The 16,602-nt window shown below is 39.9% G+C and overlaps 3 protein-coding genes across 7 annotated transcripts in view; 2 read left to right on the top strand and 1 right to left on the bottom strand.

Annotated features, from left to right (window-relative positions):
- Positions 1-830, bottom strand: part of LOC107731803 (enolase-phosphatase E1-like) — a 7,480-nt gene extending 6,650 nt beyond the window's left edge. The window contains exons 1-2 of the mRNA XM_016543019.1: positions 598-830; positions 418-519 (exon numbers count right to left, since the gene is read on the bottom strand). Coding sequence (XP_016398505.1) covers positions 418-519; positions 598-681 — 186 coding nt within the window. The 5' untranslated portion in view covers positions 682-830. The remainder of the gene's footprint in view (positions 1-417; positions 520-597) is intronic.
- Positions 831-3,676: 2,846 nt separating this feature from the next.
- On the top strand, positions 3,677-10,574 carry LOC107731491 (heterogeneous nuclear ribonucleoprotein D-like). 5 transcript variants are annotated; one of them, XM_016542769.1, is made up of 9 exons: positions 3,677-3,938; positions 4,441-4,609; positions 4,690-4,779; positions 6,204-6,275; positions 6,362-6,493; positions 7,932-8,037; positions 8,119-8,283; positions 9,052-9,154; positions 9,356-10,574. In XM_016542769.1, exons 1-8 carry the CDS (start codon positions 3,850-3,852, stop codon positions 9,123-9,125), a joined length of 897 nt encoding a protein of 298 aa, XP_016398255.1. In that variant the 5' UTR covers positions 3,677-3,849; the 3' UTR covers positions 9,126-9,154; positions 9,356-10,574. The 5 variants fall into 5 exon arrangements, with proteins under 5 accessions (XP_016398255.1, XP_016398183.1, XP_016398113.1 ...); XM_016542627.1 differs by having other exon boundaries at positions 3,678-3,938; positions 10,297-10,574; XM_016542837.1 differs by having other exon boundaries at positions 3,679-3,938; positions 9,055-10,574.
- Positions 10,575-10,715: 141 nt separating this feature from the next.
- LOC107731896 (heterogeneous nuclear ribonucleoprotein D0-like) lies at positions 10,716-16,596 on the top strand. The gene is given in 7 exon segments (XM_016543129.1): positions 10,716-11,074; positions 12,669-12,837; positions 12,936-13,150; positions 13,275-13,374; positions 14,584-14,683; positions 14,865-15,020; positions 15,634-16,596. Coding segments are annotated over 7 exon segments (957 nt in total). The 5' UTR covers positions 10,716-10,925; the 3' UTR covers positions 15,702-16,596.
- The last annotated feature ends 6 nt before the right edge of the window (positions 16,597-16,602 follow it).

Here is a 16,602-nt window from a genome sequence, read left to right on the forward strand (position 1 = left end):
ACCAAACGCATTCTATATGAGATAGGTCAGATATGCATCAAATAAACACAATATTACAACGTACAATTGCACAAAAGGCTGCAAACAAACAGCGCGCATCTGAAGTGACTCTGAAGGAAATAATGCATTATTTATCGGCTTTAAGATATCGGCCAAATTTTCTTATCGGGCCGATACCGATAACAGAAAAAATGAGCATTTATCGGCCAATACCGATATGGTGGCCGATATATCGTGCATCCCTAGTTTGAAGGTGTTTTATAATATTTCCTTTAATGCAAACGATTAAAAACAAAAAGTTGCACCCGTTTTGTAGTACAGTGTGTTAAAACAAATGGAAATAATGCGTATTTTTAAAAACAGTGACATAACTGGCTATTCCTATGTAAAAATAAGATAACAACGGTGTGTTTTGACCTGTTTCTTGAGCAGATGCACGTCTTGTTTGCATTCATCCTCCTCCCAGTGAGCAGACAGATACTCCTCCAGATTCTCTCTGATGAAGGGGAATAGGATTTCCTACATGCAAGCGATATCACAATAAACCACGGGACATGCTGAATCTGATCTGTGCTCGTCTATCATCTCTGTGTTTACCTTGACAAACGTGATGGGCGTCGTGGTCCCTTCAATGTCCAGAAGAAAGACTCTGGTGTTTTCTGCCACTGCAATCGCTGCCATTTCTATCAATGGCGAACGATATATATGTTTGTTAAAGTCCTGTGTTTTGTTTGATTATATCAGATGAGTAGCTCAGATTTTGTCAAACGACTCAATAATAGCATGCAGGCTAGTGCTGAGCTAACACATGCCCCGCCCGCTGTCATTAGCGACGGTAATTAATGCTACACTGGGACACTTCATTTCTTATGTTTTTGCTTAATATCTATTTACATTTGGAAAGATATGTCGTCATATGCAACAACTCTACACTTATATTTAATATAGGTGTAATAGAAGGTGATGGTAATAGAATAAAAATATTAGATTATTAGTTCTACACATTTGTTGGGGTGGTAAAATTAATAAAGGAAATATTATACTATTATTTCCTTTGTAATCTAATAGGCGTGTAGCCGTATATAGCCCTTTTGGCATTTTATTTATTTATTCTTTTTTTTAAATCTGGCAACACTGCTGTCCGGGAAGGGCTGTTGAGTGAGGAGTAAATGTAAGTATATATATAAATAAAATCATTTTTACCTATTGCATGAAATTCATTCATTCGTGTACTTTTACTTTTTAATTTTATGGTGAAATTCCTATTTATTCATTTATTTAACCTGGTTATACGCAGAAAATACAGTTCTTCATATAAACAATTAAATACGATAAATCTCCTTTTACTTGAACAAAAGGACATACAAAATATTTTCTTCATTTATGTTATTATTGTTGTTGTTGTTGTTGTTGTTGTTTCAAAAAGAGATGTTTAATGGTCAACGCAATCCATTTAGGAGAAATGTACAGTCACAGTCGGTGATTATTGCAAAATAAATCCTAACCACAAATCAGGAGAAATTCTGAATGTTGCCGTAATAACTAGCAATGTTAAATTTGCTGTGAATAAATGAACGACTGTCAATAATTAATAATAATTTTAATTGTTTTATTTAACTGTATTGAAAGGCAAAAATATTTTATTTATTTAATAGATAGTAATCATTATTTTGCTGAACATATTGCGCCAAAATAAAACTTCATAGGCTAAGGCAAAACATCATACACTTACATTTAAAAGGGTTTATTAAATAAATAAATAAATTAGTTTCCTCACGCACAGCAGTGGCACGTTCAAGCTCAAACCGGTGTGCACCGTTTTGCTACGGTTTCCGGTTTGAACGACATGTTTCCTGGAAACGGTGTGCAACGGGGTTTGAGAGGCGTTTTCTCTTGTTTGGTGGGTGTGTCAAACATGTCAGCCCAATCAGCAGCAACATGTATTAAATAAATAAATTAGATTCCTCACGCACAGCAGTGGCACGTTCAAGCTCAAGCCGGTGCGCAACGTTTTGCTACGGTTTCCGGTTTGAACGACATGTTTCCTGGAAACGGTGTGCAACGGGGTTTGAGATGCGTTTTCTCTTGTTTGGTGGGTGTGTCAAACATGTCAGCCCAATCAGCAGCAACATGTATATAAACCACGCGGTATTAAAGAGACAGCTGGCACAATGTAATTAACATCCAAATAAATTCACAAGAGCAAGTATATTGTTTGCACATGTTTATTTACATTAAAGGCAAAATAACTGAAATAATAAGAGCACAAGTGTAGATCTCAAACTTCTTTAAGTCTGTCTAAATATCATTTAGTAATTGCAATGTCTTCTGGTCCATATCCTTTCCTTAGGAAGGTGTGCTAGACACTGATTAATGTAACATAAAAATACTATACATAGTTATATATTTTGCTATTGCATTGTGGAGTGACACTTTCATAAACTTTTCTAAACTCCTCCAATTATATAATGGTAAATATTACAATATCATAGCACAACAACAGTGATCAGCAATAATGATAAGCCGAATACTCACAATAAAAATAATAATGTACCATCGAGCGTATTTTGCAGTATTAAACGCGTATTTATACCGATTTCATCAGGCTCCGAAAATTCTTCAGAAAGAACAACAGAATGGCCTTCTCAGCCGCCATAGCTGCAACTCTTGCGTCATCAGAACAGTGTTCAACGCACCACCGTTTCCGTTTAAAACACGTTTTGCACCGTTTCTGTCGGAGCTGAACGCAGCCCTGGTGTCGTATGAACGCCCCCTTTATTGAGCTGCACGTGACTGCAGCATTTATTTGTTTATTAATTTTTTTAAACATGAGTCAAACCTTGATGTGAGTGAAGTACATTTTCAAGTTTCGTTGTTCTCGTAATGAATGATTTCTTCTTCTTCTTCTAAGTAATACTGATGATTTCCCCTACTAGAAACAGCCCTGTAAATGATGCTAGAAATAATTGAATATTTTGGGTGAACTATTCAATGGCTCCATTAATTGGAATTATTTAATATAATGCAAATATTAATAAGGATAAACTGGGTCATAGCAAAAAGAACATTATGGTTAGAAGTCTCTTATTTATATTGTTATTTTATTTTATATGAATGTATTTATTTAAGAAAAATCTGTAGAGTTAACATTTCAAAGTGTATTTGTAAAATATTTAAATCTATATTATAATATCTACAGCACAAGCCCCGCCCACAATCAAATAGAAAAGACATTTAATCAGAAATCATGATTACACTATACAGTATTATACAGATAGGGATAATTATTCGGTTTATATGGGTACCTGCGCATGAGGGAATTCAAGGTAATGAAGAGGTAGATGAAACGGCTAAAGAATCCTTAAATATGTGTATGGAATCAGTGGAACACGTTATGATGATATGTACAGCATATGAAAGAGAAAGGGATCCACTTAAAGATGAATTACAATCCTTAGGAATTAAATGATTTTCATTAAGTAGTATTCTGAATGATGGTCCAAATGCAGGAGAATAAATAAGTGCAATCATGAGATTTATTAAGAAATGTGTAATAAAGAACAGAATATAAGATTTAGGTGAGAAACGGTACATTCTCTTCACTCTCCATCACAGTAGGTGGCGGTATGCACCTAAGAAGTTGGTTCGCAACCCGCCATAAAACCAAAAGAAGAAGAAGCAGAAGAAGCCCCGCCCACTCGCTTCCTCCTGCTGCGGCTGTCGTCACTGATCTCCGTCCGCCATCTTAATCAACGCGGTACTTTATTCGTCTTGGAGTCTTTGACCTGCTAAAAACACCGTAATATAATCTGTTACATAGTACGCAGATCAAACTACATATATTCCAGAATGCAGGCCGAAGAGCAAGGTGACTTCAGCACCGACGAGTTTCCAGAAGGCTCCAAAATAAACGCCAGTAAAAACCTGCAGGACGACGGGTGAGTCCGGAGCGAGGCCTTCGCGCCGCGCCGCGAGTGGAGCGTTACCGCCGCGTTCACCTCGCGGGACAATGTTCTCACACTTCATTCGCAGTGCGTCGTTCCGAACGCCTATATCATTAATATGCACCATATTAAACAACATCGAGCTCAAGATGCTCGAAACCTACCCGCGTCTAATGGCTTGAAGTTTAATTTGCGCATCTGTCTATCCGTCCATCCATCCATCTCTCTATCCATCTCTCCATTCATCAATTTCTCTCTCTCTTTCTCTATCTATCTATCTATCGTAACATTACGTGATATGTATGTACAGAACATCTATCTATCATCTTGTCTTATCTATCTATATACATATATATACACACTCTCACACCAATGAGGTAATAGTTAGGTTGTATTCTGTATATGCATGACCGACCAATGTGTGTATTATATCATTATCAGCAGTTTCATGTTAATGCATGGATTTGTGATTTGAGTGCTGTTTGCTGTCGTGCAGGAAAATGTTCATCGGTGGACTCAGTTGGGACACCAGCAAGACAGACCTTACTGACTACCTGTCCAAGTTCGGAGAGGTCCTTGACTGCACCATCAAAACAGACCCCATGACGGGCCGCTCCAGGGGCTTCGGCTTCGTGCTCTTCAGAGACGCTGAGAGCGTCGATAGGGTAAGTGTCCCCCGCCAGTCCTCGTGTCTCGTAATAACATCGTTTGGGCAGCGATCGTAGCAGGTTCTTGATGTGTTTAGGTGCTAGAGCTGAAGGAGCACAAGCTGGATGGGAAACTGATCGATCCCAAGAGAGCCAAAGCCATGAAGGGCAAGGAGCCGCCCAAGAAGGTGTTCGTCGGCGGTCTGAGTCCAGACACGTCTGAGGAGCAGATCCGGGAGTACTTTGGAGCTTATGGGGAAGTGAGTAACTTCAATGAAGCACTTTATAATTTAAAATCACATCTTTTGGAAGTAGCACCACAAGCGGTGTATTTTTCTCTCAAAAGATTGAAAGCATTGAGCTGCCCATGGACACCAAAACAAACGAAAGGCGGGGATTCTGCTTCGTGACGTACGTTTCAGAGGATCCCGTTCATCAGCTGCTGGAGAACAGATACCATCAACTTGGTTCAGGCAAGGTATGTTGGTATTATCATGATATTATATTTGACAGACCTAGATCTGTATTAATAAAACGGATCATAGTAGGCACGTGTGAGTAAATTAAAGCAATAAGCCCTGTGAAGCCGTGGTCTACAGTGAATTTATAACAGCTAAGGTGCGTTGTTAGTGCCTAAAACCCCCTTAGCTGTTATAAATTCACTGTAGACCACGGCTTCACAGGGCTTATTGCTTTAATTTACTCACACGTGCCTACTATGATCCGTTTTATTAATACAGATCTAGGTCTGTCAAATATAATATCATGATAATACCAACATACCTTGCCTGAACCAAGTTGATGGTATCTGTTCTCCAGCAGCTGATGAACGGGATCCTCTGAAACGTACGTCACGAAGCAGAATCCCCGCCTTTCGTTTGTTTTGGTGTCCATGGGCAGCTCAATGCTTTCAATCTTTTGAGAGAAAAATACACCGCTTGTGGTGCTACTTCCAAAAGATGTGATTTTAAATTATAAAGTGCTTCATTGAAGTTACTCACTTCCCCATAAGCTCCAAAGTACTCCCGGATCTGCTCCTCAGACGTGTCTGGACTCAGACCGCCGACGAACACCTTCTTGGGCGGCTCCTTGCCCTTCATGGCTTTGGCTCTCTTGGGATCGATCAGTTTCCCATCCAGCTTGTGCTCCTTCAGCTCTAGCACCTAAACACATCAAGAGCCTGCTATGAATGCTGCCTCAAGGATGTTATCACTAAGCGTAAAGCCTGAGGGGAACATTTACCCTATCAACACTCTCAGCGTCTCTGAAGAGAACGAAGCCGAAGCCCCTGGAGCGGCCGGTCATGGGGTCTGTTTTGATGGTGCAGTCAAGGACCTCTCCAAACTTGGACAGGTAGTCAGTAAGGTCTTTCTTGCTGGTGTCCCAACTGAGTCCACCGATGAACATTTTCCTGCACAAAAATAAACAGCATTCAAATCACACCACTTAATAATCGATGCACTAACACGCAACTGCTGGTATTATACACATTTGCTGGTGATGCATGTAAGAAATGCAACAGAAGAAACTATAAAGTATTGTTTTTGGTAAACCTCATTGGTAAGATTTTTTTCAATGCCCAAACTAAACGCTAATAATACCGCCCAAGAAGGTGTTCGTCGGCGGTCTGAGTCCAGACACGTCTGAGGAGCAGATCCGGGAGTACTTTGGAGCTTATGGGGAAGTGAGTAACTTCAATGAAGCACTTTATAATTTAAAATCACATCTTTTGGAAGTAGCACCACAAGCGGTGTATTTTTCTCTCAAAAGATTGAAAGCATTGAGCTGCCCATGGACACCAAAACAAACGAAAGGCGGGGATTCTGCTTCGTGACGTACGTTTCAGAGGATCCCGTTCATCAGCTGCTGGAGAACAGATACCATCAACTTGGTTCAGGCAAGGTATGTTGGTATTATCATGATATTATATTTGACAGACCTAGATCTGTATTAATAAAACGGATCATAGTAGGCACGTGTGAGTAAATTAAAGCAATAAGCCCTGTGAAGCCGTGGTCTACAGTGAATTTATAACAGCTAAGGTGCGTTGTTAGTGCCTAAAACCCCCTTAGCTGTTATAAATTCACTGTAAACCACGGCTTCATGGGGCTTATTGCTTTTATAAAACGGTTATTCCATATACGTAGTAAGGTTTCACAAAATAAAACAGAGCAAATAAAGTGTAATGATATAAATAAAAACAGTATTCTTCCACCAAACAATGTAGTTCCTCAGAAACAGTTGGGGTTGCAACAAAGTGGTTGCCGAGCAACACAAATGTAAACAAAGGTGTGTGTTTGTAGAGTAATTTACAACAGCTTCGAACGCGGCTCAACCAATCAGAATCAAGGACCGGAACTCTCCGGTTTATAACAATACTTTGCCCAAGCCTACATGTGAGTAATGGTGTGTTCACACCAGACGCGAAGCGAATATGCGCATCGCGTCACTCGCTCTAGATTACTGATCTTTGTTTTTCGATCTTTGATCTGATGTTTTTCGTGTCACTCGCTCTAGATTACTCGCGGTATGTTTTTCGTGTAACTCGCGCGAATAAAAACAGCGTGATCAACCATGGTGGAAATAACTACAATCGCTGTTTTGTACCTGTTGTCAAAAAGTCCCAAATACAATGGAAAGCCAAACGCGTCGCGCATTTCGCATCATTCATTACTACATTACTACCTTTGCGTTGACTTTGTATGTAGTCTACTCGCGCAAATAATTAAATTCGCGTCTGGTGTGAACACACCATTAGGCCCCGATCACACAGAACGCGTTTTTTGCAGTGAGAGGTGCCTTTTTTAATTTTTTTCGGTCGGCAGTGAGCGTGTTTATGCGCCCTGTGCGCCTCGCGTTTTTGCAGGAGCGCTCTGAGCGCCTGGAGTTAAAAAAAAAGCAACTACAAAAAAAAGTAACTCTGAGCAGAAAAGTGCCCGACGTCATTCGTGTTTTTTTCCATTGTCCAATCGAATGAACGGAGAGGCGGGCCTACCGTTGTGATGACGAAAGTTTACCGTTGCTTAGAAAGTCCGGAGTCTGCAATGATGGAGGAGAAACTTTTTGTGTCTGTCGCGGGTTACCCGGAGCTGTATTTTTTAAGGTTTCTGCGAATATGACAGTTTACTTAACAGCAAAAACCAAAGATTTTAAAGCGCTCGCGCTATAATCCTTTGATTAGACTGACAGACAGCTGATTTGGTGGTTGCCTAGCAACATAAAAAAAACACAGTGCACTGCTCTTTTTTTTTAAAAGTCACCAAAAAATGACAGCGCCATTCAGACCTAAAAAACGCGTTCGGTGTGATCGGGGCCTAATGCTGTTAATCTTTGTTGCCAGTGTGAAGTCAAAGTTGCCCAACCTAAAGAAGTTTACAGACAGCAGCAGGGCAGAGCGGACCGAGGCTTTGGAGGAGGACGAGGAGGCTTCAGGGGCCGTGGAAGAGGTTTGCAAATCTAGAGATTGCTGCTGTCTTTTATTCCAGTGGTTCTGGACTGAAAGTGCTCCTCTGACTCTCTGTGAACAGGACAGGGCCAGGGCTATAATCAAGGATACAACAGCTACTATGGCCAGAACTATGGAGGCTACGGCGACGGATACAACCAGGGCTATAACGGCTATTCTGGCTATGACTATTCGGGATACAACTATCCGAATTATGGCTATGGACAAGGCTATGATGATTACAGTGGTAATTTTACACACAGTTTCTTATTGAACATTTAACCTTCAGAGACCCAAGCCTTGATATTCATGATGTATTGTTTATTTCCACCCTTTAGGAAGCCATTAGTTATAAAAAATCCATTCAGTTTAGGCAAAATTTACATCGGGGCATAATTTGGTTGCAGAATTGCCCCACTATTTTTATTTTAATTTATTTTTTGATACCAAGTTAAAGTCACAGTACAGTTAAAGCGCACAAATGTATTTGGAAGAATAATTTATTTCAACCAGTAAGCATACAGTTATAGAAAATGTTACTTTAAATACTTTAATAAACTGTGTTTTAAAGATAGTGTATTCATTTTAAACCCACTTAATTATTTATATATATGTATATATATATCTCACTGAAAATGATGAAACTGCTCTGAAAACATTGAAAAGACAACTAGACAATTTACAGAAGTGTTTTAGTGCTTTGTAAGTACATAAATCTGTTCCCAACCAAACTTTTATGTGTAGTTTTTATCCACATTTAGTGACATTTAGGCATTGGTTGCTTTATATACCAACGTTGTAATGCTGCTACGCCGGTCTCTTATCACTATATATATGTTCCTGTGGCTCAGTGGTAGAGCATTGCGTTAGCAGCGCAAAAGGTCATGGGTTCAATTCCCAGGGAACACACATACTGGTAAAAAAATGTACAGCCTGAATGCACTGTAAGTCGCTTTTAAGCGTCTGCTAAATGCATAAACTATTATTATATATATATATATATTTGTAATTTTTGAAGGTCAACAGAGCAGTTATGGCAAGGCCTCACGGGAAAGCGGAACCCATCAGAACAGCTACCAGCCGTATTGACAAAGTGGCTAAACACGTTCATGTTCATGGTAAGGTCACATCTTTGCTGCGTTCTGGACCCGAGCTCAATGTTAAAGATCAATAGACACTATATGACTACGCATATCAAAGCACCAGAGTTGAACACATGTCTATAGATCTTTAATCACTCTCGTTTGTGTAGCCATTTTGCCTTTTTAGCGTGCCAGAAAAACGTAAGCGTTTTCCTTTTCCTCCTCCTACTTTAACAGGTGATCATAATGGAATAACTTAGAGACTTGATAGCAATGCTAACAGGTAAAGTACAGCTAAGGGGTACAGAGTAAGGGCGCCTCTCCTGATTTCTCCTTTCTTTCCCTAATTCTGATTATTGTACCTTGTTTGTACCTGCCAGCGGGGACTTCATTGCAGGCCGTGTGTCACCTGACCGCGACATTCTCTGGGCGTCGCACATAGCGGGCAGAGAGCACGGCATGCACGAGAAAGCGCTGTCCTGTGGTATGGTCTCTTCAAACTTCCTGTACCAGCGTAAAACAAACAAAAAGACAAAAGGAGATTCCCCCATTTTCCTTAAGTTGTTGGTTTTTGTTAACAGTTCCAAATGTGTTTTTTGCAGGACTTTGTTAACGTAACCTAAAAGTGATTCATAACCGCTTTGCTGTTGTATTCTCTTTTTCAATTGTAGTGCTCTCCAGTTGTGGAGCGTCAGTGATTTATTATTTTTATTTCTTTGGTTTCAGTCACACCTCCCTTGTATAAATAATTGCATAAACTCTCTCATAATGCTTGCTTTTTCTTTAGAGGCCATAGAGAACTTCAAATGGGTTCACCTCAAGGCTTTTCCTAAAGCGTAGCCTTTAAAGATCATATGTAAAGTGGGTTTACCAAGCCATTGAAAGCTGACAAATCTGTGTTAGACTGATGAAACCAACTCTCCTATTGGCTAAATGCAAATTACAATCTTCAGTTTAAAGGGGAAGACGTTTGGCTCGCTCCTCCATTGGTCTGAAGCTTTTGCTGGCTTACCAGCTGTTTTGTCAATCCATATGATCTTTAATCTTTAATGATGGTTTTCCTAGTTTAAAATCGACAGCTCAAGAAGTTAAACACTGAAACATGGACGTGCTGTTATTTATTTTTTTTAAAACATGTCCAAATCAGAGTGGTTCATCTTGCGTATCTTCTCTTGTAGGTGGGCAGGCTGACTTCGACATTGCTCCTCGGAGGCAGCTTGTGGATTCCTGTCCTTAAACAACTACTAAAAAACGTTATTCAGTGTCTAAACCTTGTAAATAGCGAGGCGTTTTGTTTCCAAGTTTGTCTTATTCCGTGCTTTGTTCAGATTGAACCTGTAGGTTTTGTGCTGATGTGTTCTTAAGTCTTGAATAGAAAAACAAATGTCCTTTATTTTGTATTTTAGTTCTTTTCCTGAAGGTTTTTGGATAAAGGGATTAAAAATTGGGGGAAAAAGAATTTGTTGTTCTGTGTTTCTTTCATTTTCTTTGAGTACCTTTTTCTTGTAGTGTGTAATGCCTAACCTGCTCTTGGATGTAAACGTATTTACTCGCGCTGTGGTGAGCGTCAGCGTGGCGTCGTGGGTTTTAAAGGCGCAGTGACGTCATGACGCTCTGCTTCCGTTGCGACGCCATTTTGTGAATGGACGCCGTTGCCATCGACATTCTGAAAGCAGACTGAAACAAACGCGATCCCGAGCCTAATTCAGCACGGTTTAGGTCCAGTCCGGTCGAGTTTTAACCTACGACGCTTTCCTCAGGAAAGACGACGCGAACAGCCCGTGTTTTCGCCGAGAATTGATCAAAGATGTCGGAGGAGCAGCTTGTGGGCGAGAAGGCGCTGATGAAGATGGAGGAGACTGATGGAGAGGAGGAGATCCCGGGCGCTGAGGACGGCGGACAGAGAAAGGCGGAGGGCTCCAAGATAGACGCCAGTAAAAACGAGGAGGACGAGGGGTGAGTCTCGGCCCCTCTAACGCAGATAAACAAGAGCAGCCTGAATTTAGACTTGGTTTCCTGACACTAATCGATTAACTTACCCCAAGCTATTCGACTCCGCGTAACGAGTTTCGCTCAAACAAGTAAAAAAATCTACTCGTTTTCTGTGAATCGGTATCTGTTTATCATTATGGAGCACATATTTAAGGGACAGACTGTAAAAACGTGAAAATATCGGTCGGAGTACGGAAGACATTATGAATATTCATGAGGCCGAGCTGTTTCCAAACACATTTGCCTTTCAAATGCTAGCTTGTCAAATGTCAACAGCGTCTTTTTCCGACGAGAATATCTCAGTGGATTTAATAGTTAATGGTGTTGTTTGTTGTTGTTGTGTGGTTTTATCTTAAATGAATGACTAAACGTGGTGGGAAATGCGAACCTTTCAAATGAAAGTGAGTCTTGAATCTCTCTAATCTAGGAAGGTCTCAAAAGTCTTAATTTTCCCTTAGACAAATGAAGGCCTCATGTCTTAAATTGGAGCAAATATACTTCAAATCATAAAGTCATGGCATGAAATGTTCCATGCACTGCAAGAATGAACAGTATTTTGGTCTTGTTTTCCAATACAAGCTCCTAAACATTGTTAAATCAAGATACATTTACTTGAAATGCAAACTTGCGATATATGTGTTTTTGGGGGCTTTATGTTTAAAACAAGAACAGACATCTGTCAGTGGGGCATAAAAACTGTTCTCTGAGCCTACAAGAAGGTATTTGTCCTCTTTGTAAATCATAAATTCACTTCATTTTGTTAAATTACCCAGAAAACGTTTTTTTCATCATGTTTTAAAGAATTTGTAGACATTAGAATTGAAAAACAAGACAATAATTCTGAGAAGGACAGTAAAAGATATTTCCATATTCTAGTAGTCAGGCTTTTGTGTTATTTTTTTTGTATAATTAATTAAAAATGAATGGAGATTGGTTGTAAATTATGCTGCTAATACATCTCATTGTGTTCTCCTTTTACATTGAGAGAACACATTGACATATTCCCTTTAATTTATTCCTTTAATTGGTCTTTTAAAGGTTTAAAGTGCCCCTATTATGGGTTATGAAAGGTTCATATTTTGGTTTTGGGAGTTCCCAACAACAGGTTGACATGCATGCAAGGTCAAAAACACTTTCATTGTCTTATAATATGCATTTATTTTTACCTTACTTGCTCAACGACTCCCAAACGATTCGCTCAACGTTCAAACCCCTCCTTTGCGTGACGCTAGTCTGCGGTGATAGGTCCGATTGGTCTCAGTTTCATTTAATCTCGCCTGTGATGCCTGATAAAGCAGCGTTTGTGAGCGCAGTGCTGTTTTGTGTACAGCCGTTACCGGGGAAACCGCTATTATTACCGCTCCATAAGCTGCACCTAGTGGATTTTCATTTAGACCAACGCGAAAAGACCAACAAGTGGGTGGGTAATATGCTAATGTTTCATGTTGACGGCTTGGGATTCGTTTTAAAAACGACTGTAATCACTCGTCTTTCAGCCGAGATAAATCACTCTGTCTTCCCCCACAATCTGTTTTCACATCAGTCTTTTTGTTTTCAGGAAAATGTTCGTCGGAGGCTTGAGCTGGGACACAACAAAGAAAGACCTGAAAGATTACTTCAGTAAATTTGGAGAGGTGGTGGACTGCACCTTGAAACTGGATCCTCTGACGGGCCGGTCCAGGGGCTTTGGGTTTGTTCTGTTTAAAGATGCTGAGAGTGTGGAAAAGGTATTTTGAAACCAGCGTGCCATTTGAGTTCTGCTGCTGTTATGCTGAAGAGAGCTCGATTAACTCCAGCCTCGATGTGTGTCTGTTCCTGGTCAAAGGTGATCTCACAGAAGGAGCACAAACTGAATGGAAAAGCGATCGACCCTAAGAAAGCGAAGGCCATGAAGTCCAAAGAGCCGGTGAAGAAGATATTTGTAGGAGGTCTTTCCCCAGATACTCCAGAGGAGAAGATCAGAGAGTACTTTGACGCCTGCGGAGAGGTAGTGGACAATTGATAGACGTTTGTAATTTGTGACCCTGGAGCACAAAACCAGTCTTAAGTCGCTGGGGTATATTTGTAGCAATAGCCAAAAATACATTGTGTGGTTCAAAATTATAGATTTTTCTTTTATGCCAAAAATCATTAGGATATTACGCAAAGATTATGTTCCATGAAGATATTATAAAAGACGAGGTTTTTGTTTTATAACATTTAAAGAGGAGGAACCTGTAAAGAAAATTATGGAGAAGAAGTACCACAACATCGGTTTAAGCAAGGTACGGTTTTATGGTCCTAATGTGCATGATCCTGCACATCATAAATCATAAACGTTCTATATCCACCTTATTCTTCAACGTGGAAGTAAGCTGCTTTCTGTGAATGTGTGAGACTTCTGCTTCATCAGCTGCTGTATAACGAGAAGAATATCAGAGCGCAGTAAACAGTAAAACTGTTTGCACTACAAACCAGTGTGTTCATAATTAAGATAATACATTAAAATAGCATGGTAAGACACACTAGTTTGCAATATCACGCAGCAAAAGGAGCTGTTTTGTACAGCTAAAAATAGCTGGAAGCGAATGACACCAGAAGCCTCGCACATTAAATTTACAAATGGCCCGCTCTTACGGGAAAAATAAGGTGGATATCTTCATTATTTAAAAACACTAGCAGTTTCTGGTGAAATCACATTAAAATAAAATATTTTCACTTTTTTTGTATTAGAGACTTCATGAAGACAAAGTGAGAAAATGTATTTTCTGCACACATGAGAGAAAAAAAACAGATATTGTGGCCACAAATGACTTAATTTGGGCTAAGTTTTATTAATTCGTTCACTCACTCTTAGGCCACAACTTTGTATCACTGTAATGATGATATATATATATATATTTTTTTCTTTCTTTATTTTTGCCAAAAATGACTTGTGCACTAAATAACAGTTTATAAAACGGAGCGTTCCGGTCCTTGATTCTGATTGGTTGAGCCGTGTTCGAAGCTGTTGTAAATTACTCTACAAACACACACCTTTGTTTACTTCTGTGTGTTGCCACTTACCACTTTGTTGGAACCACAACTGTTTCTGAGGAACTACATTGTTTGGTGGAAGAATACTGTTTTTATTTATATCATTACACTTTATTTGCTCTGTTTTGTTTTGTTAAACCTTACTATGTATATGGAATAACCGTTTTATAAAAGCAATAAGCCCCGTGAAGCCGTGGTTTACAGTGAATAACAGCTAACAACTAACAGCTGTTATAAATTCACTGTAAAGCACGGCTTCACGGGGCTTATTGCTTTAGAGGAAATGCATATTTTTGGATACTGCAGTGAATTAAATACTTATGACATAAAAGATTTAAGATTATTTTCTCTTTTTATATGAAACCACAGGAAGTTTTGATCCCACAAATCCTGATTTACTGCAGTCAGTTTCTTCTGTTAAATCTGTTTGTGATAGTAATCTGTCAGTGTGTCTGCAGTGCGAGGTCAAGGTGGCCATGTCCAAGGAGCAGTACCAGCAGCAGCAGCAGCAGTGGGGCGCAAGAGGAGGATACGTCAGCAGAGCCAGAGGGAGAGGAGGTGCGTCTCAACCCAAAACCGCCGGAATTCCTTTACATTTCGCTGCATTTCAATTTTATGTTCATTAATTCAGAATTTGATAGTTTTGTTTTTGTTTCAGTCTATATTCATGCTGCTGTACATGTTTTGCAGCATCCCAGCAGCTGTTATTAATGTGATGTGCGTTCGGCGTCTGTTGCAGGTCCCAATCAGAACTGGAACCAGGGATACGGAAATTACTGGAATCAAGGTTATGGAAATTACGGGAACTATGGCTACAACAATCAAGGCTATGGTGGATACGGGGGCTATGATTACTCGGGTTACAACAACTACTACGGATATGGTGACTACAGCAGTATGTAATACTGTTTGTGAACGCACAGATGAAAAAACTAAGGATATATTGTATCGTGGATTGTCGGTACTCGACCCGGACTATGACAGTTGTGCACTAAATTATCTGATGCTTGTATCATACATGCCTTACGCTTCGAGAGAAATCTCTAGAACACTGCTGCAGTTGCTTTTTGTCTTGCAGGGAAGGCTTGCTTGCACAAAGCTATTCTGTACATATGTATTATAATAACTATGGTGCTAAATATAGAAAGGGATGTCTTAGCTTCAAAACACATCTGTCAAAGTGCCTTTGAATCCATTGGACGTGTAAATCTGTAGGCCATGCCAGAAATGACCGCCGGATGGCGGTCGTTTTTAGAAAATAATAAACAGTTTTCAAACATTCATTCACGCCACAGATCTGTGTCTCTCACCACATTTTCACAATACAGTATTTTGAAAGAATGTTTGAATACGATTAACGTAAGTATCTCGCAAGTGTCACGAAATTGGCTCGAAAACCCGAAATTGCTAAGGCTGTTGTCTGTTTTCCGCCTTTCTCGAGCGCCCGTGTGCCAGCACGTTTAACCGTAGATGTCTGCGTTGTTTGTGTTTTGTGCTCCTAACTCTAGATCAGCAGAGCGGCTACAGCAAATCCCCGAGGCGAGGCGGCCATCAAAACAGTTACAAGCCGTATTAACGGGAAACGTGCAGGTATGTTGGCGCGTTGCTCACGCCGACGCGTCTCTAAATCACCATTTGATCTTATTGTAATGTACGTTGCTTAATTTTTGTTTTTCTCTAAAGTTTCACAGCACCCTGAAGTGCTTTACAGTAGTGGTAACATAGAGACTTTTGGCAGTAATGTAACAGCTGGCTTTTGGCTGTTTCTTGCCGTTTTGTTTTTAACTGTAAAAATTAACAGGTACAGTACTGCTAAATGGGTACCAGAAAATAAGGAATTACAAGGAAAGAAAGCCGAAGAATGTTGTCTCCTAACTCTGACATATACCTTGTTTGTACCTGCCAGCGGGGACTTCCTTGCAGGCCATGAGCTGACTTCCCGATTGTCTCAGGCCCGCTCAATGCGGACAGGGTACGAGAGGCGTACGCTCTCGAATGCTCCCATTTGGTATGGTCTTCCAACATCCTGTATACGAATTGTAAAAACTACTACAGCAACAAAAACATAAAAAGGACACGTCAAGCTTTTATCTTCTGTTTTGTTCTGTGTGTATTTTTTATTTCCTCTTAAAACCTCTTGGGATTGGTCTTATGTAATAATATATTATAATGTAATGCCATTTTTTCCAGGCGCCATCAAGTAATGGTAAAATATGAGACGAGAGCCGGAATTAAAATTAACCGTTCACTTTTTGAAGGATACGGCTTTCTCTGGACTTTCCAGTGTTAATATGCACTTCTAATCTAATCTTACCTGTAATGCTTGCTTTTCTTTACTTGTAGCTCGTGTAGCTGTAATATCCTGTAGTCCATGAGCTAAAAGCCGGTTTGTACTTGGATGCCGCTGCGCTGGAGAAGTGCTTTTTTATATTTGTATTGTGTGATTTTCTACTGACAGCGGTGGAAAAAGCTTCACC

Source organism: Sinocyclocheilus rhinocerous, unplaced genomic scaffold (genome assembly GCF_001515625.1).
Source record: "Sinocyclocheilus rhinocerous isolate Xijiao unplaced genomic scaffold, SAMN03320098_v1.1 scaffold1935, whole genome shotgun sequence".
Classification (NCBI taxonomy): domain Eukaryota; kingdom Metazoa; phylum Chordata; class Actinopteri; order Cypriniformes; family Cyprinidae; genus Sinocyclocheilus; species Sinocyclocheilus rhinocerous.

Excerpts from the sequence above, each read along its gene's own strand:
- LOC107731491 (XM_016542697.1), top strand. The coding sequence starts at position 3,850 with ATGCAGGCCGAAGAGCAAGGTGACTTCAGCACCGACGAGTTTCCAGAA. Across the intron at positions 4,852-4,937 it reads ACTTTGGAGCTTATGGGGAA|ATTGAAAGCATTGAGCTGCC; the intron begins GTGAGTAACTTC and ends TTCTCTCAAAAG. Across the intron at positions 5,070-7,931 it reads ATCAACTTGGTTCAGGCAAG|TGTGAAGTCAAAGTTGCCCA; the intron begins GTATGTTGGTAT and ends CTTTGTTGCCAG.